Consider the following 23,487-nt stretch of genomic DNA (forward strand, 5'->3'; position numbering starts at 1 on the left):
CGTATGCATATTACAAAAACTGGGAGAGTACAGTACTATAATCCTGGACAACCTGCTCTTTCTGACCTACTTCATTCTTTTAAAAAATTTTTTTTATGTTTATTCATTTTTGAGAGACAGAGCACTAGCAGGGGTGGGGCGGAGAGGGAGGGGGACACAGAATCTGAAGCGGGCTCCAGGCTCCGAGCTGTCAGCCCAGAGCCCGACGCGGGACTTGAACCCACCAACCGCGAGATCATGTCCTGAGCCGAAGTCGGCTGCTCAACCGACTGAGCCACCCAGGGCACCCCTATTTTATAAGTTTTCAAAATGTTTATTTATTATTTTTGAGAGACAGAGCATGAGCAGGAGAGGGGCAGAGAGAGAGGGAGACACAGAATCTGAAGCAGGCTCCAGGTTCTGAGCTGTCAGCACAGAGCCCGACGGGGGGCTCGAACCCACAAACCATGAGATCATGACCTGAGTCGAAGTCGGACGCCCAACCGACTGAGCCACCCGGGTGCCCCTACTTCATTCTTTTTAAATGCTCCATAGTAGTCTATAGAAGGAGAGCATCTTAATTTATTTAGTCAATTCCTTTTGGATTGTGTCTAATATTGCAAATAAAAAGGTTTTATTTGCAAGATACCTTCATTGTACTTCTATGTCAATGCTTAACAATTGATATTATCTTATATCTTTAAAAAAACAGATGCAGGGGCGCCTGGGCGGCTCAGTCGGTTAAGCGTCCGACTTCAGCCCGGGTCACGATCTCGCGGTCCGTGAGCTCGAGCCCCGCGTCGGGCTCTGTGCTGATGGCTCAGAGCCTGGAGCCCGCTTCCGATTCTGTCTCCCTCTCTCTCTGCCCCTCCCTTGTTCACGCTCTGTCTCTGTCTCAAGAATAAATAAACATTAAAAAAAATTAAAAACAAACAGATGCAGGGCATTTCATTATAGAGAAACTATTATATATACATTGTTGTACACAATTTAGTTACACGTGTCTGTACTAAAACTCTTCCTTTTTTTTTTTTTTTTTTTACTCTTATCCATCATGAACATCCCTGTTCATAGTCTATGTACGACAGTCAAGTTTCCCTGAGGGTAAATTCCTAGAAGTACAATGACTGGATCAAGGGGTATTTACATGTATTGAAACACGTTGCCAGCTGCCCTCCAGAAGGTTAAACCAATTTATTTTATACCATCGGTATATGCTTTCCAACGTCCGCATTAGATACTATCCTCACCCTTTCAGGTTTGGCCTGTTAGCAGACAAATGATACTCCAACAGCATTTTGGTTGATATTTCTCTAACGCAGCGATAATGGCCATCTTTTCCAGTTTCTTGGTCACTTGAATACTCTCCTTCCCAAATGTGTGGACTGAAAGGGCTTTTGTTGACGTGTGGCTCTGTGCCTCATTGAGTTTGGAGCCAGACGCATCTGGGTTCAGTGCCCGTCTCCCGCATGGACCATGGCCTGGCCTCGAGCAAGCTGCTTCTGCTCTGTGAGCCTCGGGTGCCTCATCTGAGATAGAAACTGTGTGGCCCCGAGAGACTTCTGTGAGCCTGATGTCTCCGCAAGAGGCGATGTGGATCCTTGAAAGGTGGTATTAGATTTCGAGGGGCTGTGAGGCTGCCCCCATCTGGTTTCTGCTGGCTCGACCGGGCCGCGTCTCCGTGCCGTGAGCTGCCCCTCCCAGGAGGAGCGCGAGCAGAAGCGGAAGAAATACCTAACAGAGTCTCAGAGAGGCCTTGGTTGTGTGATCCACGGGAACTCCGCAGATCCCGTATTCGGTGGCGCTCAGATTCTGCCCTCTGTGGTCAGGTCTCTCTTCCTGGGAGGGTCAACATTTGTTTGTCTCAGCAGCATCTAAGTATCCCGGGGGGCCGTGCATAGAAGGCTTTTGCATCACGGACAGTTGCATCCATGCTGAGTGCAGGCAGGACGCTGTCCAGTGGCCCGGAACGAGGCCCCCCTCGCAGAGAGCTCCTAACTCCCTCCCGCAAATCCTCGTTTGCAAATCTGCCAAACTTTTTGGCCTGCTGCGATGCCCCGGGGTCACATGCTTTGGGGCCTTGTCATTGTAGGTTTCTTTCCGATGCTGTCACTGGAGTGGCCATTGTCACCGTCTTGTTCTTCTTCCCGTCCCAAAGGCCCTCTCTCAAGTGGTGGTTTGACTTTAAAGGTAAGGGGTCAGGGCTGGGGTCTCAGTGGGCTCAGTGACGACTGTGGCCTGAAGCATGGTCATCAGTGGCCCGGAGGCAGGGCCCGCGCCTGGGACCCAAGCCCCGTGGCACTAACCTGCTTCTTCCCTTCTCTCTGTCTGAGCCATTACCTTGTCTGGGGCACTTCGGGCCGCCACAGGTGACAGGGGGGGACAAGAGTCAGCAAGGAGAGCCGGCCCGATCCAGCTGGCCGGCTGCTTTGTACAGCCCACGAGCTAAGAATAGCTTTGACATTTTTTTAATGGTTGAAAACAACCCAAAGAAAAATATTTCATGACACAGGAGCATTACACGAAATTCAAAGTTCAGTGTCCATAAATAAAGTCTATTTCTTCAATAAGAAATTTGTGGACATTTATTCTCCTTAGAATTATATATAGAATAGCCTTGATTTTTTGCCTCTTGGCTCACAAAACCCACCATATTCACTTTCTGACCCTTTTGTAGAAAAACTGTGCCGCCCGTGGGCCCGAGGCCGGAGCTGTGACTCAGTTGCCCAAGGGGCTGGACGTGAGGCTCTCAAGCCAGGTTTCGATGGCTAGGAAGTGGTAGAGACGGGTGCACTTCTGCCTAACGGCATTCCGGGTTACGTTCAAAGGATGCTGAGTCCCCCAAACTGGCCTTCAGGTGGCCAGTCTGTGACCCCGCTGGGATGGTTCCCAACAGGTTAGCCCCTGTGACAGAGGAATGGGGCCAGTGGAATGAGCTCGGCACCAGGAGTCGGGAAAGAGGGTCATCATCTATTTTATTTTATTTTTTTAATTTTTAATGTTTATTTATTTTTGACAGAGAGAGAGACAGAGAGAGAGAGAGAGAGAGAGACAAAGTGCAAGCAGGGGAGGGGCAGAGAGAGAGGGACACAGAATCCGAAGCAGGCTCCAGGCTCCGAGCTGTCAGCACAGAGCCCGACGCGGGGCTTGAACCCACGAGCTGTCAGATCATGACCTGAGCTGAAGCCGGACATTTAACCGACTGAGCCACCCAGGCGCCCCGTAATCTGTTTTCTATCGTTGAGACAAAAACTAGAGTAATAGGTGGGTTAAGCTCCAGTTTCAGGGGAGGGGGTCTGAGTGAGGGGCATAAGGTAAGGATCAGTAGGGAGCCGATTTCACAGGGCCCTAGAAGCGGCTATAGCAACAGAGCGAACACTGGGTCCAAGGAGCCCTGGGCAGGGGGCTTTCGGACCCTGCACATGGGCAGGATTCGTCTCTGCTCTCCGTCTTGCTTCCGACCGGCTTTCCCCATCATCCACACTGGGTACCACGTGCTGACCTCTCCATATTTCTCCAGCTTCTAAGCTTTGACCTCCTTATAGCCTCTGCTTCTTTACAGCTCCTGCTTTTTGTCTTCTGTAACTTGGGTTCCCCTACGGTGTCTTCTCTCTTGTAGTGCCCGCCTTCGCTGGACATCCACAACCGCAGCTTCCTGCCTCCTCCCTCCCGGCCCGCTCACGTCCCCTCTGCTTGCGGCCTGTAGCTCTCACCGTAGCACCCACTGTCTGTCCGCTTCCCGTGGACCTCCGAGAGTGAGACTCTGCCTGGTGTGGCTCGTTCTTACGCAGGCAGCTCTCCCGCGGGGCCACTCCTAGCCTCCTGGATAGCTGGCCTGTGGACCGGTTGCCCTTGATCGGGTCCCATCCGTGCCTCTGTCACCTGTGAGGGGTGGGGGGAGGCTGAAAAAGGCCAGGCTTCCTCTCAGCCGGGGCTGTCGGGAGGGCACTGTGACATAGATGTCTGGTATCCCAGCTCTGCTGCTGATGTGCTGGGTGACCCTGGGTAAGTTCCTAGGATGTCTGGGCCTTGTTTTGCTTTCTTTTTTTTTAAATTTTTAAAAAATGTTCATGTATTTTTGAGAGAGAGAGAGAGAGAGAGAGACAGAGTGCAAGTGGGGGAGGGGCAGAGAGAGAGGGAGACACAGAATCCGAAGCAGGGTCCAGGCTCTGAGCTGGCAGCACAGAGCACGACGCGGGGCTCGAACTCACAAGCTGTGAGATCATGACCTGAGCCATAGTTGGACGCCTAACCGACGGAGCCCTCCAGGCACCCCTGGGCCTTCCTTTTCCACTTAGAGAATGAACATGTCCCTTAGGCACTTTTCACCTCTGCCTTTAGTAGTTTTCTGGAACAGGGGTTGCAAACCAAATGCCCACAGGGAGGTAACAGTTTTGGATGCAGCAGGTGGGGGGGGGGGGGGCAGGAAAATGGGTTCCGTGAAACCGGGCCCTCCCTGTCCAGCTTTCCTTTTGCATTTTTCAAACAGAGACCAATGTCTATATCGTGAGGAAAACGGCAGCTGAGGATGATCTTGAGTAGCGAGATCCTTCACATCAGGGCACTGTGGGGTCTGTGGAAATCTGGCAAAGCCAGTACCCTTGAAATAAAGGGGCAGCTATGACTCAGTTTCCACCGAGTGTCACCACGCAGGAAAGCTGAACTGGTTTCGCCACATTTGCTGACTTGTCAAGGGAAGCACAAAACTTTATGCAATCGCCCTGATTTGAAGCGTCAGCAACTGATTTCAGTGGAAAACCACAGCGTGGACCCACAACAGTAGCGTTAAAACGCGTCTGCGAGTTGGGTCTGGTCCACGGGGGCACAGCATGCCCCCTCTGTGGAGGGTTCTTCGGGCTGGAGTGTCTGGGGCTGCCTGGCGGGTGGGGAGAGGGGACTCCATGAGCTCTCCTGTCCTTGGGCTACCGGTGGGCCCCGGGCAGACTTGGCTGAAATGGTACATTCCAGCACTTAGGACTTACACGCAGCCCGACAGAGTGGCCAGTTTCCATGGAGAGCAAGTGACTTGATCAAGGTCACATGGCTAGCTACACAGAAACAGGAGGTGGAACCCAGGCACCCAGGCCAACCCAGATTTTCTGATCATGCCTGCTGTCTTCCATTCTTCCCCGGCTCGGAGTTGCCCTTGTATTTCTGTCCCTTTATGGTCACTCGACAAGTACAGATGCGGTGCCTGCTATGTGCTGGGTGCTGTGCTTGCGGATGACAATGAGGACGATGGCAATGGTGACTTCCATTTCCTCTCTGTCCACCAAGCTCTTCTTCCAGATATCGCGTGACTCACTCCCGTCACTCTACTCAGACTCTGTCCAAATGTCACCTCCCCAGAGAAGTCTTCCCTGACTACACTGTCCAGAAGAACATCCCCTCCCCCTTGTCACTCTTCACCCCTTTACCCTACTTTCTTGCCTTCATAACACATTACATTTCCTGACATTGTGAATTTATTGGTTTCTTACCTGCCTCCCTTCCTGGAATGTAAGTTCTCCAAGGCGGGTGGGGGGGGGGGGGGTGATTTTTTTTTTTTTTTCCTGTTTTGGCCACTTCTGAATTCCCAGTGTCTAGAAGAGTGCTTGACACCCGATAGGTCCTCAATTTATATGTGTTAAATGAATAACCAAGGACTTGTTCTGGGCCACATCCTTTGCACACGTGGACCCATTTCCTCTCCCCAGTGGGTCTCTGAAGTGACGTCCCTAGCTCAAATCGCACAGCCGGACAGCCCAACGGACGGCAGAGCTAGGATTCAAATCTAGTTCAGATTCAGGGCCTGCTCCAGATAGCAGGCTAACACGGGGCGGGGAGTGTGAGATTCACATAGTTGGAGGCTCTGTGCTTTTAAGAAACAGCAACAGGGCGCGATTGGGTGGGAAACTAAGGAAGCCGATCATGGCGATCATGGCGAAGGTTGAGTGCAGCAGGTGGCCTCTTTAGCACTTACCATGTAACTCATTGAATCTGCATGATGTTAAACCCTCCGTCAGGGCCTTTGCTTTTTCAGACCTTGCCTGCCTCTTTAATGAAATTATACTTTATCGCCTGAAGGCAGAGGACTGAGCCACCCAAGATCTCCGGCTTTCGCTTCCGGTAATCACAGTGTACAATTTGGAAAAAGCTGAAAAGGAGGAACAAAATGTCCACGGCTGGGTGACCCAGGAATTGTCCTGGGAAGTCGGGAACGGCCGTGCACGGGCCGGACCTGACCTCCTGCCTCCCTGGTGGCCGCCTCAGGGACAGTTTCGTTTCCAGAGTGTTCACTCTGCACCAGGCATCGGGCTAAGCCAGGCACCTAACATCAGCTGACGAGCGTTTTGGAGTGCACGCAGTGACACGGGGATTTGGCCGTGAACCAACCAGGACCCTCTCTGTCCACCAGCAGCTCTGCCATTAACCTCGTCAGTGTCCACGAGGGCCCCCCCCAGGGACTCTCTCTGTGCCACGTGTCAGCTGAGGAAACGGGGGCTCAGACAGGCGAGATCACGTTCAAGGGCGTGCGGTGAGCCAACGATGGAGCGTCTGTCTCCAGGCCTGTGCTCCCAGCACAGGGGTGGCAAACCTCGGCCCACGGGCCAAACGCACCCCTGCCCTTTCTAAGTAGAATTTCCTGGGGACACCGCAGTGCCTTGTCTGCGTCTGTGCATATGCTACAGTAGTGGCCTGTTTGCAACAGAAGCTCGCAAACCTGAAGCAGCCGCTCCCCAACCCTTATAAATTTTGCCGATCTCCCCTCCCCGTTCTAACCAGTGCACGCAGACACTGCCGCTTTTGTAGAAAGAAAAATCATCCCATAACTCCACGGACCGAGGATACCCTTAGTTTCTTCCTTCCACTTTTTTCTCGCCCGCACCCATTCAGTTACAAAAAAGAGCCTTTTCTCTTGTAAATGAGGAGAAAGCAGCACTCCTCCAGAAGGGGTTTGGGGAAATTGAAAGGATGTCCTGCATGTACGTGGGGGGCCCGGTTCCAGGAGGTTCTCACGCCGTGGGAGCCATGACAATGATTTTCCTTCTGAATAGAGCAGATGCCCCTCATAATGCTGGGGGGGGGGGGTGTTTTTTCCCTAAAGCTCAAATCAGATGCTGGAACCAGACTGTGGCTCCCTGGGGACCCCCCCCAGCGTTGCCCCCACAAAGATGGGGCCGCGGGGGGTGGTGACCCTTCTTCAGCCTGAGTGTCCTCTCTCCACCCAGCTTCCAACGCGGAGACAGAGCCCTTGCTGACGTGGAAGAAGGTCCAGGACACGGTGCCCTGGAACATCATCCTTCTCCTGGGAGGGGGCTTCGCCATGGCCAAAGGCTGCGAGGTAAGAGCGGCAGGCGGGCTGCGGGCCTGGGGAGGTGGGCGCAGGTCGTAGCCCCAGCTGCAGGCTCCGACTCAGAGCGCCCGGGGGCTGCGCGGGCGCCGCGGCCACCGGGTCCCTCGTTTACCAGACGGGGACAACCAGGGGCTCCTACCTCACGGCGCCGCACTGAGGGCTGGGAGCTGTGCGGGAAAAGAGGGATAAGGTCTGATCCGGATTCTCAAGGAGCTCACGAGGAGCACACTGCTACTCGCGACTTCGGCTACTACCCAGACTCGAGGGGTTCCGCGAGCAGAGGAATAACGTCGTCTTGGGCTCGCCCTGGGCCAGGCCCTGCTCCACGTGCTTTACACACCCGAACGCGTCTAAACGTCCCAACAAGCCTCTGAGGTAGATGCCCCTGTTATCCCCGTTCGAGAGATTCAGACACCGAGGCACAGAGAAGGAAAGTAACTTGCCTAAGGTCACACAGCGATGCGCTCAGGATTAGAATCCGGGTCGTTTGGTGCCACAGCCTACACTCTTAACCACCGTGGTAGAAATGTCAGATATCATTAGTATTAATTAGGGTTATTACGAATGTTGTTCTGGAGGGCTCTGGGAGCTGGGGCTGCAGCGGGGTGAGTGGAGCATAGAATTTCAGGAAGGGTCGCCTCAGTGTTGTCTCATCAAACGCTCACGCTGACCCTAGGGGGCGGGTAACATGTGTATTCCCATTTTACAGGTAGGGAAACTGAGGCACGGAAAAATTAAGCAGCTTTCTTAAGGTCATACAGTTGCATTCGGCTCAAGAGCGGGGGTTCCAACTCCAGGCAGGCTGCTTTCAGAGTCCCGCCTCCTCATGGCTCGTTTTGAAGAACTTCCCAAGAACAGGTTCCGCCTGAAGCGCTTTGCAAATAATGGACTCCTCTAACCTTCATCAACACCCCTGAAGTAGATGGATTGCTTGTCCCCATTTCAAAGATGAGGGAACCGAGGTAACTGGAGGCTAAATAGCTTGCCTATGTTCATGCACCTGGGAGATTGTTGGAGCCGGGATTTGAACCCCCAGCTCATGATCCTGGAACCCACCCCTGCGTCTCTCCTTGTCCGCCGAGGCATTTAAACCCACAACCAATTAAGGGTTAATCTGAAATTCAGATGAAGGAAACCTGAAATTGCCTCTTGGATTGCTTTCTTTCTTTAAAAAGTTCTTTTTAATGTTTTTATTTATTTTTGAGACAGAGAGAGACAGAGCATGAGCAGGGGAGGGGCAGAGAGAGGGGGAGACACAGAATCCGAAGCAGGCTCCGGGCTCTGAGCTGTCCGCCCAGAGCCCGACGCGGGGCTCGAACCCACGGAGTGTGAGATCATGACCTGAGCCGAAGTCGGACGCCCAACCGACTGAGCCACCCAGGCGCCCCTTGTTTTCTTTCTTTCACTCAATTTTAATTTTCAGTTGCAAACAGTGATGCATAGAAGACATCCGTAGGTTATATGCTAGTAAGAAGCCTCCGCATGAGAAGGCAAGTGTCTGGATGGATCCCAATCCCGGCTCTCCCACTCTGCGCTGTGGTGCTTTGGGCAAGTTGCTAAACCTCTCTGGGCGCCGGTTTTCTCATCTATGAATTGGATGGAAGTTCTTCCTCTTCGGGGTTGTAGGACGTGACCCAGAGCAGACGTGTGCGAGAATTCCCCGTGCGTTCTCTCGGAATCCTCATTCCGTGGCCATTGTGGGCGGGGGTCCCAAGGAGCAGACTCCGGGATGGACATGAGTGAACAGGGGCATCAGCTTGGGCCCTCGAGGCGGCCCCCTCTGTGAAAGGGGGAGGAAGGAAGCAGGAGAGGCCGGGGGGCGGTGCCCCACGACGCCCCCGCCAACCCCACAGGGAGCACGGAGCTGAGCTGGCCCTTCAGAGACACCCCGATTGGTCTGAGGCTGCCCGGTCAGATCCCGGCATCCCTCCATCAGTCTGCGCCGGTGAGCAGCCCCAGGAGTGACTGTGACCTTGGGCAAGACGACTCCCAGGCCCGAGACAGTGCTGGGGCCCCCGGGGCCTCCGGAGTCCGGAGTGCTAATCTGTCACCCACAAGGGTTTCACCAAAGGTCAGCTGAGTGGCCCGCTCAGGTTCTCCTTTTTATGACACGTAGATTTATTTTACTCATTTTTTCCCGACACATAACACGCACGAATACAATAATATAGACTTCAAAAGGAGCAAATGGATGGTTCAGCAAAAGTACTGTCTCCATTTCAGGAATCCTGAGGACCAGAGAGGTTAACTGATCGATCCTAGGTAACACAGCTCGTAGGTAGCATAGCATAGCTGGGATTTGAACTCCTGTCTGTCTTGACTTTTCTCACCACTGCCTCCTCCTGGGGATGTATCAGGGAAGGCTTCCCGGAGGAAGTGGCCTGTTATCCGGGTCCCAAAGAGGCCATGCAGTGCAATGGGAAAAGGCCCGGGCTGTCGAACCAGACTGCCTGGGGCGGGGCGGGGGGGGGGGGGGGGGGGGCGGGGTTGCACGTCTTGTACCTCAGCTGCGTGTTTCAGATTCCTCATCTGTAAAATGGGAATAATAATGGCGCCGTGCCACAGACTTGTGACAGTTATTGGATGAGGCGATGCCCGTGGAGACCTCAGAACGTGGCCGACGCAGTTGGTTATGATGACCGAATGTGGGAGCAAAGGGGGAAATGGCGTGGAGGTTCTTGCCTGAGCAACTTGCCTGAGCAGAGGAGACGGTCCTCTACCCCAGAGGCTCCTCTGAGCTTGGGATGTGGTGGGAAAAGCCCCGCTCTTGGGGGGGGGGGCTGGGCCGCAGGGCCACTGGCCATCTGGGAGGTCAGTCTGGCTCCTGGCCCGGCCCTGGGCGGTCGCCGGGGTTTCTGTTCAACAAGGCCTTTGTGTGGCAGCTGCCCGCTTCCCCCAACCCCGGCTGGTACCATCCCCTGCCCAGGCCCGCGCGGCCTGCCCCAGGCGGGACCAGAGCGCTCATGGCACGTCCCGCTTCTCGGCCCCTGCCCGGTACCCTCGCCAGGCCACAGCCAGGCCTCCTGGGGCTTACAGGTCCTCGGACGGGGTCCAGGGTGAGCCTGGGTGTGTGGACCCCCAAGTGCTGGTTCAGAAGGGCTAGAAGCAGATCCCGGTGCTTGCTTTGAGCTTGAGCAACTCACTTAAACCTGCTCAGTGTCCTCACTACGCTTCTCTCCCGCTGTAAAAACTGCCCATTACTCCCGATATATTCAGACTCTAGTCTGAAGGCTTCCTGGGCCTACACACAAGGCCCAGCATGGCCTGGCCCCTGCCTACCTCCCTGTCGTCGGCTCCTGCCTCTGTCCCCTGATTGGCTCCCCTCCAGTCCCACTGGCTCCTCGATGCTCCTCAGCTACCCTAGACTCATTTGCACCCCTGGACCTTTGCATCTGCTTTCTTTCTGCCTAATGCTCTTCCCTGAGATCTCTGAGTCCTGGCCCTTCAGGTCATTTCCAAGGTCACCAACTCAGAGGCCCTCCCTGACACCATCTCTAAAGTAGCCTCGCCTATAATCCCTCTCCCTGTTACCACCCCACTTATTTCCTTCCTTATTCCCTTCCCCCAAATTGCCCTGTTCATTTCTCGGTCGGTGTCTCCCTTACTAGAACGTCAGCGCCATCAGGGCAGGGATCATATATGTCTCATTCACTACTGTTCCAGCATCCAGAAGAGTCCTGGTACATAACACGTGCAATAAATATTTGTTGGACGTGACCCGTAAAATGGGCTGTTTTTAGCACTGCCGATATGATGTGTGGAAAGTGCACAGGGCTGATACATACCGGGTGCTAAAGCCAGGGGCACCTTCAGCCCTCGTCCTTGAATTGTGAGTACAGTTTTACCATCTCGTGAGTTGAAAATTGGTCTTCCTCTGGCACCTTTAAGCACATCTCATTTCATCTCCATCCGAATAAACTTATCTACAAACACATTGAGGTTATAGGAGCTTGAGAGTAAGTCAGAGTGGAGCAAACCCTGTAGGCAAGCAGAAATGTGTTTATGCTCCCTATCCCTCATTTTCTGCTGGAGAGTCACCTCGATGATGATGGCCATGGTGATGATGATAATGATGACGGACGACTGACTGGCATTATCATGTCATTGGAGAGGTAGCCTGTTGAAGAAAGTGCTAGAGTCCCAGCTCAAAATTCCAACCCTAGGGCAAATTACTTCACTTACTCAGGCAAGTTACCACCTCTGTGTGCCTCAGTTTCTTCAGTCATAAGATGGAGATAATTATACCACTTACCTCATGGAGCTGTTACGGGGATTAAATGAGCTAATATTAGCCCAGTCTTTGGACGAGTGCCTCGCACAGAGTGAACTCTACATTACGTGCATGTTGTTGAATTAAAGAAATAGTAATGAATCCTATCCAGGGCTTACTATGTAGAGGAACCGTGTTTTGCGCGTCTTTGTCTAATCCTTACCGCCAACTCCTTGAAGAAAGCGAGGGACAGAGATGTTCATCGATCTGCCCGACATCGTACAGCTTGTAAGCAGCACAGTGGTCTGAATGTTCACACGTGTGCAGGAAGCCTTCTCTTTTTCCTTCCCCTGGATCAAATTCACTGGTTCTCTTTCCCTAGGAATTATTATACAGAGTTGTATTCGAACCGCTGAGCCTGGTGTGTTTTCTGAGGCTCTTAAAGATGGTCAAGCCTCTCCCTTCCCATCCTGCAACATGGCCTCAGGCACCTCTTGACATCTTTGGGGGGCCATAAGGAACACAGTTTGACAACCACCGCACTGGGCAATTTCTGAGTGTTTCCCCTTGTGACTCGAAGCTACTAATGACAGCTGGCACGTGTGGGGCCCTCACCAGGTACCCAGGCATTTTCCAACTGCTTTATAGATTAGCTCCTTTTCTCCCAACAGTAACCTTCTGGGACAGGCGCTGTTACACCCTCGTTTACAGATTTAAAAAAAATTAAGGCACAGAGAGGTTAAGTTGCTTGCCCAGGACAGCACAGCTAGAAAGGATTAAGGTGGGGAACAAGGTCATTCTGATTCCAGAGCCCTTTCTCCTCATCCTCTGGGTATACAACCTCCAACCTTGCTTGTTGCATGGTTCCCTCTGGAACACCATGGCGCTGTGTGTTTCCAAGGAAACAGAGCTTTGATACCGAAGGGACTGGGAAAGAGCAGGCGAAGCCCTTTGGAGTCCCCAAGAGAACCCAAGGAAGCAGGGGGTTCTGCCACTGCCCCTGCGGGACCACCGTCTGACTGCAGAAGCTGAGCCAAGGACCCGTAGGGGCTGCGACCTTGGCCGGAAGCCCGCCACCCAGAGGCCCAGCCACTGGGAAGCTTTTGGATTCTCTTTCATCCACGTCATTAATATTCCTCCTCTCCAGCCTCTCTCCCTTAAATCGCGCACACGGCCGCCAGTCTCCTAGGAGTGGCCTCTGGGAAAAACCAGTGGCCCCATTTTTTCCTTGCATGGTTCCCTGGGCCAGGGGAGGGCTGGGACCTTGACTGCCACTCGCCATAATTTCTAGGCTATCAAACAGTGCCGACCGAGGTACAGATGTAAAAGAAGCAAGTTAATTTTACAGTCTCTTCTAGAGAAAAATATCTTTAAGCATTTATGATTCGTTCCTGGAAAGTAACTTTTAAGTCAAATTCTGGGGACAAGTATAGTATAGTATTTTATTTATGTAAATACGTAGGGTGCTTGGGTGGCTCAGTCGGTTAAAGCGTCTGACTTCGGCTCAGGTCATGATCTCTTGGTCTGTGAGTTCAAGCCCTGCATCGGGCTCTGTGCTGACAGCTCAGAGCCTGGAGCCTGTTTGGGATTCTGTGTCCCCCTCTCTCTCTGCCCCTCCCCCACTCATTCTCTCTCCCTCCCTCTCTCTCTCTCAAAAATAAACATAAAAAATTTAAAAAAGTAGTATGCTGTGTTCTAGAATCCATTATGAAATTTTAAGTTCTAGAGAAGCGGTAAATTTTCTTTTTTTTTTTTTTTTATACGATTGGTTTAATTTTTTCTCAGCAGGAGAAAAAAGCGGTACATTTTCTCTTAACCATAAAAGAAATGTGTAAAGATCCTTTGAAAACACCGAAGCGTGCTGGTCTCAGAGGATACTGGGTTGCGAAAAGGGCTGTGGTAAAGGTTCACTTGATTGAATATCTGAATACCCCTGAGTGGAGTAACTCCTGAAGAAGTCAGCAGAAGAGACCCTGGAGACCATTCTGTAGCACTGATGGTCACCACTGTGGTCCGTCCTAACGACCTTCCTGGGCCCAGCCCTCGGGGGGTGGCAGCTGGGGCTGGGCCGGCTCTGAACAGAGGCCCCCCGCCCCCGCAGGAGTCAGGGCTATCGGCGTGGATCGGTGGGCAGCTGCACCCCCTAGAGAACGTGCCGCCCCCGCTGGCCGTGCTGCTCATCACTGTCGTCGTGGCCTTCTTCACCGAGTTTGCCAGCAACACGGCCACTATCATCATCTTCCTGCCCGTCCTGGCGGAGCTGGTGAGAGTCCTGGGGGGGTGGGGGTGGGGCCGCAGGGCGCGGAGGGTGGGTGCTCCAGAAATCTCTCCCCTGCCACTTGGGAGCTCCGTGGGGGGGCTACAGGTGCCATCACCCTCTTCTAAACCGCATGAACGTGTTAGACCCTGATTTTTTTTTAATACTGATTTTTTTCTTTTTTCTTATTTAAAAAAAAATTTTTTTTTTAACGTTTATTTATTTTTGAGACAGAGAGAGACAGAGAATGAACAGGGGAGGGGCAGAGAGAGAGGGAGACACAGAATCCGAAGCAGGCTCCAGGCTCTGAGCCGTCAGCCCAGAGCCCGACGCGGGGCTCGAACTCACGGACCGCGAGATCGTGACCTGAGTTGAAGTCGGACGCTTAACCGACTGAGCCACCCAGGCGCCCCTGATTTTTTTTTTCTTTAAGAAATACACAGAGTAAATATTTTCAAAAGTGCACCCAATTTCTTCCTTCGGAGAGGTTTCTAGGAAGATAGAAATTGTCAAATTTGGATTCAGACGAAGTAGAAAGATCTGAGTAAGGCAAATAACCACAGAAGAAACTCTAATGGTAGGCGCAGTTCTAACCTCCCTCTAGAGAAGGGTTTCTCAGCACTATTGACATTTGGGGCCAAAGAGCTCTGTTGTGTGGGGCTGCCCTGGACACGATAGGACGGTCAGCAGCCCTGGCCGCCACCTGCTAGGTGCCAGCCAGGAGCTTCTCCTAAATCATGACAATCAAAAACGTCTCCAGACGTTGCCAAGGGTCCCCTGGTCGGGGGTGGGGGACAAAACCATCGTCAGTTGAGAACCGCCGCCCTAAAAAATCACCAGCCCGTCCTCAGAGGGTTAGCTGGGTGACAGCTAGCAGACCTTCAAAGGGCAGATCGTTCCCACCTTATTCAAACTATTTCAGAGCACGGAAAGACAGAGAAAGCCATGCAACCCAGGAATAAGGTTGGCAAAACGCAGACGCTGAAACCAAAGGACAGCAGAGCGGTGGGGGTGGGGGGGGGGGGCGGGGTGTAGTCACGACTCAATCTCACACGTAAACACAGATGCAAATAGCAAAATAGATCTGGGCGCGAACCAAAAGAACAACGCATCCCCATCAAATAGAGTCTATGTTAGGAATTTCAAAACTGATTAACATTAGAAACGATGGGCTTGGTTCTGTATTTAAATAGATTAGAGAAGACTTTAGCGCAGGATTATCTCAATAGAATCCAAAATTGATCAGATTAAATCAGTGTTGCAACTCCAGGCTTTGTGTGCGAACAGTAAGCGAACCAGGCACGCTTATCTGAGCCACTTTGTTTTTGGCTTTTGTCGGCTTATTTCAATTTGTAAGGGAGTTCGCACTGCATTAGCACACGGAGATGTACTTTATCCTTCTTCAGGGAATAGAGGATATTCTGTTACCAGTGGATGGCAGTGGGTTTATTTCAGATCTTCAGTGATGGACACGTAGGCTTGCTTCCAGCCTTTGCTGTGGTCCACCAATGCTCGCCGGACCTTTCCCTGTCTGTGCGCCTTTGAGTTCATCTAGATACGTTCCTGGATGAGATCCCTGGATCGGAGAGCTTGTGCGTGTATACTTTTGTTAGAAGTGGGCAAACTGCCCTCCAAAGTGGGCATGCCATTCTCACTCCCGCCAGTAGTGAGGGGAGGGGGGTCCCCAAACCTTGCCACGTGTGATTGGACTTAATCACACCCTTCACCGGGCTCTGAGGGAGCAGATGATTGGGAGAGATGCGACACTTCAGGGTGATGGGGGGAGGAGAAGCAGGGACCCAGCCAGGTCTGACACTGGCACATCACACAGGCTTCCAAATGTTGCTTGTCATCAAAACCCAAACGTTTTACGTGTCAGGGGACGAATTTAGCACTGAGAAAAGTTATATGCTTTGGGTTATAAAAATTTGCCAGAGGGGCCAAAAATGTCCTATTTTATTTTATTTTTTTTTTTTAAATTTTTTTTTAACGTTTATTTATTTTTGAGACAGAGAGAGACAGAGCATGAACGGGGGAGGGTCAGAGAGAGAGGGAGACACAGAATCAGAAGCAGGCTCCAGGCTCTGAGCCATCAGCCCAGAGCCCGACGCGGGGCTCGAACTCACGGACCGTGAGATCGTGACCTGAGCTGAAGTCGGATGTTTAACCAACTGAGCCACCCAGGCGCCCCTAAAAAATGTCCTATTTTAAATACAATAGCAGAGAAGAAACCCACGTGAATTGTAGATAATATGTCATTTGGGGGAGGTGACGAACCAGTGGCCCACTGAACGAGGTCAACACACAGACATATTTGATTCACACAATCTTAGAAATCGGGAAATGCTTATCGAAAGATGTGTCCTTGAAATCTGGTGAGGCCCCAAGTAAAGGTGTGGACTGTTTGGCTGAGGGAAGGACCAGGCAGGGGACTTGTTACTTTGTTTTACTATTAAAAAAAAAAAATTGTAAACATTTATTTATTTATGGGGGGGGGGGGCAGAGAGAGAATCCCAAGCAGGCCCCACACTGTCAGTGCAGAGCCCGACGTGGGGCTCGAATTCATGAACCTGTGAGATCGTGACCTGAGCCGAAATCAAGAGTCAGACACTCAACTGACTGAGCTGCCCAGGCGCCCCAGGACTTGATATTTTAGAGCCATGGTTCTCTGGACCCACAGCAGCAGCAGGGAACTCATTTCGAATGCAGGCTCTTGGGGCCACCCCAGACCTGCTGAATCAGAAACTCTGGGCAAAGTGGGGCCGCCATGCCGTGTTTTAGCAAGCCCTCCGGGTATGATGCTGCACTCTCAGGCTGGAGAAGGTGTGTTCTAGATAAATCTTCCCAGCCCATCCTCCCCAGTGAACATGCAGTGTGGCCCCAGGATGTCACTAACCTGGGGAATGTCCTCTCCACGTGTCCTTTGATTTGGGTTCTCTTCTTGTCTGTCTCTACTGTTGCCTGTGGATCTGCGTTTCTGGCTGTATCTCTCCTTGTGTCGTCTCCCAACCTGTCTTCTCGTCTGCTGCCACTGTTCTCTGCCAGTCTCCGTCTATGCGTCCCTGTGCGTCTCTTTCCGTGTCTTACCTGTTGTGGCTTTCAACCGTCTCCATCGGTTGTCATCGCTTCTCTCTCTTTCCCTGCCGGGGTCACCGCCCCCGCCCCTGCCTCGGTCCAGGCCATCCGCCTGAGGGTGCATCCCCTCTACTTGATGGTCCCCGGCACAGTCAGCTGCTCCTATGCCTTCATGCTCCCGGTCTCGACGCCCCCCAACTCGATTGCCTTCGCCTCTGGACACTTGCTGGTCAAAGACATGGTGAGTCCTGGCGCGTCCCGACAGAGGCCCGAGACGGGGGGTGGACAGCAGGTGCCGGGCGAGACGTCTGGGCGGGACCCCTGTTCCCCCACCAAACCCCAGTGTCTGAATAAGTCATTCGGAGCCGGACCAGGGGGATCCGCTTTAACAGACACTCTGGGATGATTCTTGTGCTTGGACAATTTCAGGAAATGGCCTTCGTGATGACTTTCCAGAGTCTGCTCCAGGGACAAGGGACTTCCTCCCCTCTCTGGGCACTGCTCTCTTTTCTTACTTGTTCCTCCGGCTGCTCTGTGCCTGGAATCTTTAGGAGGGAGGAACTGGGGTAGCAGCAGTGGGGAGACCCGCCGGTGTGTTCCCTCTCCCCTCGCTCCCCTGCTGAACCCTCTCCTCCCTCCCTCCCCTGCCTCCCCTGCTGCTTCCACTGGCTGCCTGGGGCACTCAGGGAATGCAAATCCAAAGCTGGTGTAACTGAAGAGGGTGGTGTTCCCAGTCCTGGCTCTCCAGGCACAGATACCCCAGCAGGAGCTGGGGAGGGAGAGAGAAAGGGGTGGACAAGAGTGAGAGACAGAAAGAGGTCACAGAGCAAACAGAGAGAAGGAGGAGGCTGGTGTGCCTGGAATTGGGAAGATGAGACCAGAGGCCCAGGAGGGGAGGTCGGTGCACAGCATGCAAGGCACAGACTTAGGATATTATTCAGCGCACAGTGGGAGGACTTTCAAGGGATTTAAGCAGGGCAAGGCTGGGTCTGAGAGCCCAGGGGAGGGTCCCACAGGGTCAGCCAAAAGGGTCCTTGGCTTCACGCAGGACAGAAATCAAATGTGAGCCAGAGACAGTGAAAACAGAGTTTACTGAAGAGTATGAGAGACAGAGAATAATGGACAGAGTGTCTGGGAGACCCTCAGAATGGAGAGAAAAATGAGTCTCCTCGTTGCTCGGGGTTAGGGGTTTATACTGGAAAAGGGTCTAGGGAACGCGTGTGTTCCTTTAAGAATCCGCTAGGGTCCAATCAAAGAAGAGTCCGGTGAGCCATAGATGTTATTCCATGAATCCCCGAAGATAAGGGTACGTGTTTGGGATCTGGCCCTTAGGTGTTATCAGGTGTTCGGGGCCTAGGACAAAACAGAGAATGATTCACTTTCTTGCTTCCCCCTCGAGGTGGGAAAAGAGCTTCTTGGCTTATTCAGAGGCAGAATCTGGAACATGAGGATACGGAGCCTGGCAGAAAAACAGCAGAGATGGAGACTTTCTAGAGTGGAGTCCCTTCAGCTGTCCAATGTCACAGGGATGTGGTTTCACTCGTGCCCCTCCGAGATGCCTTTGGCTGCCGGGTGGAGTGGACTGCTGGGGGCTGGGGGCCAGTGTGGAAAGGGAGGCTGCTTAGGGAAGGCAGAAATGGAGATGTGACGCCCATCCTGGGAACAAAGAGACACGAGAGAAATGGAGAGGCTCTGAGAGGTAGAGGCCCGCCAAGAGCACAGAGAGGGACAGAAAGATGCCGAGGGGCACAAGGAGGCACAGAGAGGCGCTGGCTCTGGAGGCTTGGGTCCAGACAGTGATGATGTAGGCAGTTGACGTAACGAATGTGGGACTAAGCAGGCATTTTGAGGCAGGCTCCCAGGAGCGCAGCCCTCCTCCTGGTCGCCCCAAAGCTTAGGCGTGTCCCCTTCCAGTCCTCCAAAGTTGCCAGGGTTTGAAGGTATCCCCAAGAGCAAAGGCAGGATAGCACGACACAGTTCGACCTTGTTGCTTGGCATACGCCCTTCACGACTTGATGCCCTTTCCGCGAACCATCCGTGGCAATGTTTACTTAACAATTTTAATCAACTTACATTTTTAAAAAAAACTTAAAGAAGAGTATTTGAAAAGAAGAGTTTCCGCTGCAATCTGTACATGGAAAACTGGTAACATATGCCACCGAAGGGAAGTCTAAAAATAAACGCAGACCAAAGAAAGCAAAATAATTACTTTTGCTCCGATAGCAATTGCCCCGGAGAAGGTTCTGAACCCCTCCTTGTCAAAGAGGGCCATTGGCGAGGAAGAGAGAGCGTTAAGGGCGTGAGGCGCACCCGAGGGAGACCTTCTCTGCGAGGAAAAGGTCCAAAGGGGGATTGAAAAGGGAGTCACTTGCTTACCGTGCAGTTCACAGCTGGGCAAGGCCAAGATGGGACATCAGAAAACCCCGATGAGAAACAGGGATTTTCAGCCCCAGGTTGGACTGAGTGGCCCAGGAGGTTGGCCCCGGGGAAGAAGCAAACTTGTTCTAGCCACGTGTTCTAGCTTCTTAAAAAGGTCAAAACTTCCATCAGACAAACCTTCGCAACAAGTAAGTATAGCCTTAAGTAGACGTGTAGTGTGTGTGTGTGTGTGTGTGTGTGTGTGTGTGTGCGCGTGTGTGTTACTGGTCAAACCAGATCATTTGCAAGCTGTGTGACGTGGGTAAGCCAACTTCTCTGAGCCTCAGTTTCCTCTTCTGTAAAGTGGGAATAATAATAATAATCACCTGCGAAGGGTTGCTTTCAGGGTTAAGGGACACATCTGTGTGACAGAGTACCTGACACCTAGAAACCACTCGACGGCTGGGGACGTTTGCAGCTCTTTGAGGGACAGCCCAGGGTCATGTAAAGAGGGGAGGGTTGTGGGCATCCACCGGCCTCGTGTCCTGGAACCATCGCTTCCGGGCTGGGAGACCTTGAGTGAATGACTTCCTTGACTCTGAGTGTGGGTTTTCCCATCCGTACGATGACCCCTTCCTTACTCTGGGCTCCGTTTCAGGTGCGGACGGGCCTCCTGATGAACCTGATGGGCGTCCTGCTGCTCAGCTTGGCCATGAATACTTGGGCACAGACCATCTTCCAGCTGGGCACCTTTCCGGATTGGGCCGACATCCACTCAGCCAACATCACATCACTGCCGTCCGCCTTGCCCAACGACACATTTCGGACCCTTTGAGCCCCGCTCCGGGACTCTCTTTGGGCTGGGCCCTCCCAGAAGGCTTTTGCCATCACCCGCTGCTAGGAAACAAGCTCTCTGAGCTGTTCTGTGGCTAGGATGCAAAGGAGCCTTATTTCAGCAACCTGGAATGGTGTTTGTCTTAAACAGTTGGAAACGGGGGCCACCGAATTGCATGGGCACAACTGACATCCCCCACTGCCTGCTTTAGGTTTCACTCTGGAGAGATCATCTCGCCTTTAGAGCTCGCCTGCCTCACAGAGGCTTTTGGGGCTGCGCTGTGCCAGTCCTTCACAGGCGGTGTGTGTTCTGCTCGGCTGGTGCCCCTCCCGTGCCCGTCGTTTGAATTTTACCGCTGCCAATCCCCGGCAGCTAGGGTTATTTCCAATCCCTGGAGACGGGGGGAGGGACAGATGACTTCCTGAGGAGGTGGAGGCTGTGCAAAGCCTCCCTGCTGCTCCTCTGTGCGCCTGAGCACGCCAGGAGAGTTCTAGAAATCCCAGCTGACGCCGCTACCCACCCTGTTTAGGATTTTCCTGTTTAATCGAGTCAGTTTGACCATAATTCTGGGGTCAGGCCAAGCCTGGGCCCTGATGTCTCACGAGTGGCCCAAGGTTCTTCCAGCAAGGACTGCCGTCCTTTGAGGGCCTTTGAGGCCATCAGCCCTTCCTTGTTCCAGCAGCTGGTCTTTACCTCCCCACCCACACCCCAGGGGGTAAGCATGTTTAATGAGCCAAGGCCACGTATTTCAGAGATGAGAAAAAAAAAAAAAGTCAGAAGATAGATTGGAGCCTCGTAATAGGCCAGGGTGAAATTTCTCAGGCAGGCAAAATATCGGAACCCTCTTCTCCAGATGGGGTCGAGGGAGACTCCCCTGAGCCAGTGGCTGGTGGGAGCTGTCCTAGAAGATGGGATCCCTCCCTGTTTCCAGCAGAAACGTCTGGGCATCCCCCGTGAACAGCACCGTATTAGGTCCCGTGGGTGCTCAGAAAGTGGAAAGAGCCGCCCAGCGTTAGCCTGGCTCCAAGCAAAGGTGCCAGGAAGGGGTCCAGAAGCCTTATGTCTCCCCTTCCTACGCATCTGAGGGCTGAGGTTCTCTGGGCAGCGTGGGCTGGGAAGGCAGCACCCAGAGACTGAACTCAGTACGGTACGAGTGAGTCACAGATGTTTCCCTGGGAGCAGGAGGGAGAGAGGAGAGGCCTCCAAGTTGGAGAATGCGATGCATCTCTTCCCACGTGAGCACTTTAGTATTTAGCCACAGTTACAGCCCATGGGGGTTGGAGGCTGCTCTCCTGGAGAACAGGGGACGGGAGAAACCCATGGGACCTGTAACCTGATGAACTGTGATTTCGAATCCTGATTGAAAACACTATAAAATAAAGAATGTGAATCAGCAGTGGACCTAGAGGTTATTTGCTTTGTGGACATAAGAAAGTTTTAAAGCTTTAAAGCCACAAACTCCTGAGCTGGGAGTTCCACAGAATTGACCTCCCTGATTTAACTTCCTTATTGCCCTTCCCCCTCCACTCTAACCACATGCTTCAACTGTCCTGCCCCGGGGCCTTTACACATGCTTCCCGCCCCCCCCCCCCCCCCCCCCCCCCCCCCCCGCCCCTGCCAAGAACACTTTGCTGCCACATATGTGCTTGTTTCCTCACTTTATTCAGGCCTCTGCCCAAATGTCACCTCCCCGGAGAAGCTTCACTAACCATCTAGTCTAAAATCTTGCCCTCATTACTCTCCCGCTCCTTACTCTGCTGTATTTTTCTTCGTCGTGTTTAGTCAAGACACCGTATTGTGTATTTTCTAGAATATCAGCCTATCAGAATACAAACTTTATTTTGTTGAGTGCCGTAACTCGGGTATCTAGAATGGTTTCTGGCACATAGTAGGTGCTCAGTAAATATTTGATAAATGAATCTGTACCAAAATTTATGAGCCAGCAATCTCGGCCTCCGATCTGAGGTCTGCTCTATTCATTTCTTTGTTCACTCCTTCTTCCACTCATTCATTCAACAATATTTATGTAAAACCTGATTATGGGCTCCTTCACTGTCCCCATCCACATGAAACTTACATTCTAGCTAAGGAGACAGGCAGTGGGCAGGTAAACAGATAAAATCACCCTGGGTCATGAGGCAGGGTAAGAAGAAAATGAAACTGGACAATGTGACCAACTGACTCAGAAGCTACTTCGGCCGGGGGTGGTCAGGGAGGACTTCTCTGAGGAGGTGGCATTGGCCTGAGACCAGGAGTCAGCCACGTGCCGATGGAGGCATGGGAGGAAGGTGGGCCGCAGGAGGGGTGCAGAGTCATTGGAAATACACATGAGACTCGCGTCCGGAATGCAACGGGTGTCGGAAAGAGCAAATACAAAACAAAACATCTGTTTTAGTTAACTGGCTACATTAACAAACCACCCCAAAACTCAGGCCCCAGAACACAGCAGCTTATTGGCTTATGTTTCTGCATTTAGACAGAGATCTGCAGGGACGGTTTCGTCTCTGCTCCAGATGGGGTGTCCAGGGCAACTCAGCGGGGAGTTTAGCTGGACCTTGAATGTCCACGATGACCACGGAGGCTCCGGGGTCATGTGGCTTCTCCAGGAATCTAGCCCAGACCTCTGAACCTGACGGTGGGCTTCTCAGAAGGCAAAAGCAGTAGCTACACAGTCCCTTACGGGCCGGGCTCGTGAATCGAAGAACTCAATTCTGCCACATTCTATTGGTCAAAGCAAGCCAAGGGTTACCTGGTTCAAGGGGAGGGGAACAGGTCCCAGCTTTCATGGGAGGAGTGGTATCCACGTACAGAGAGGGGAAGAGGCTTGGCCGCTGTCTTTGGAAGACGCCTGCCCCGACACCCAGAGCAGGGAGAGATACGGCTGTGCCGTTCTGAAGCAGGGCGTCGAGATGGCCAGAGCTTGGTAAAGAGATGCTCGAACCCATTTGCAATCAGATAAATGCAAGTTCAACCAAGATGCCAATCCCACCAGTGGGAACCAGGAAAGGGAACGATACGCGATAGTGAAACAGAAGGAAACAGACGCCCTCCCGTCCTGCGGGGGAGACGATAACCCCTCACCGGCAACCTGGCAAGCAACGGGGCAGTAATTAGGGGGAATTTGTTACCTGCGTTCCCTGTGGCCCAGTTTTCCTCCTTCTGGGTTCGTGTCCCGGCAAATCATCCCACGGTTCCTACGGGGACAATGTAGGAGGATGTTTGGGCACCGCCGTTTGAGGAACCCAGGAGCTGGAGGCCACCTAGATGACCACCATGGGGGTGGCAGTATTTAAGTAAAATACGGGGAAGCACACCGTGGAAAGCACGACAGCCCGCAGAAGTGATGAACAATGGGTACGTGGAAGGACTGGATAGATACGCGCGTATTCTGGTGCAGATATCAAGAAATTAGAGAGTCAGGTGGGCAGAAGAACGGA

At 52.7% G+C, this 23,487-nt stretch overlaps 1 protein-coding gene across 3 annotated transcripts in view; it reads left to right on the forward strand.

The window, feature by feature from the left end:
• SLC13A3 (solute carrier family 13 member 3) overlaps positions 1 to 21,449 on the forward strand; it is a 74,344-nt gene extending 52,895 nt beyond the window's left edge. Inside the window, exons 9-14 of one of the 3 annotated variants that reach the window (XM_042930784.1) lie at positions 2,072 to 2,169; positions 3,599 to 3,734; positions 7,191 to 7,303; positions 13,627 to 13,788; positions 16,961 to 17,098; positions 19,874 to 21,449. In XM_042930784.1, the coding sequence (XP_042786718.1) occupies positions 2,072 to 2,169; positions 3,599 to 3,734; positions 7,191 to 7,303; positions 13,627 to 13,788; positions 16,961 to 17,098; positions 19,874 to 20,148 (922 nt within the window). In that variant the 3' untranslated portion in view covers positions 20,149 to 21,449. Of the gene's footprint in view, positions 1 to 2,071; positions 2,491 to 3,598; positions 3,735 to 7,190; positions 7,304 to 13,626; positions 13,789 to 16,960; positions 17,099 to 19,873 lie in introns of those variants that run through there. The other 2 variants (XM_042930785.1, XM_042930786.1) reach the window with 2 other exon arrangements.
• Positions 21,450 to 23,487: the final 2,038 nt, after the last annotated feature.

This window comes from Panthera leo, chromosome A3 (assembly GCF_018350215.1).
Source record: "Panthera leo isolate Ple1 chromosome A3, P.leo_Ple1_pat1.1, whole genome shotgun sequence".
In the NCBI taxonomy this organism is placed as follows: domain Eukaryota; kingdom Metazoa; phylum Chordata; class Mammalia; order Carnivora; family Felidae; genus Panthera; species Panthera leo.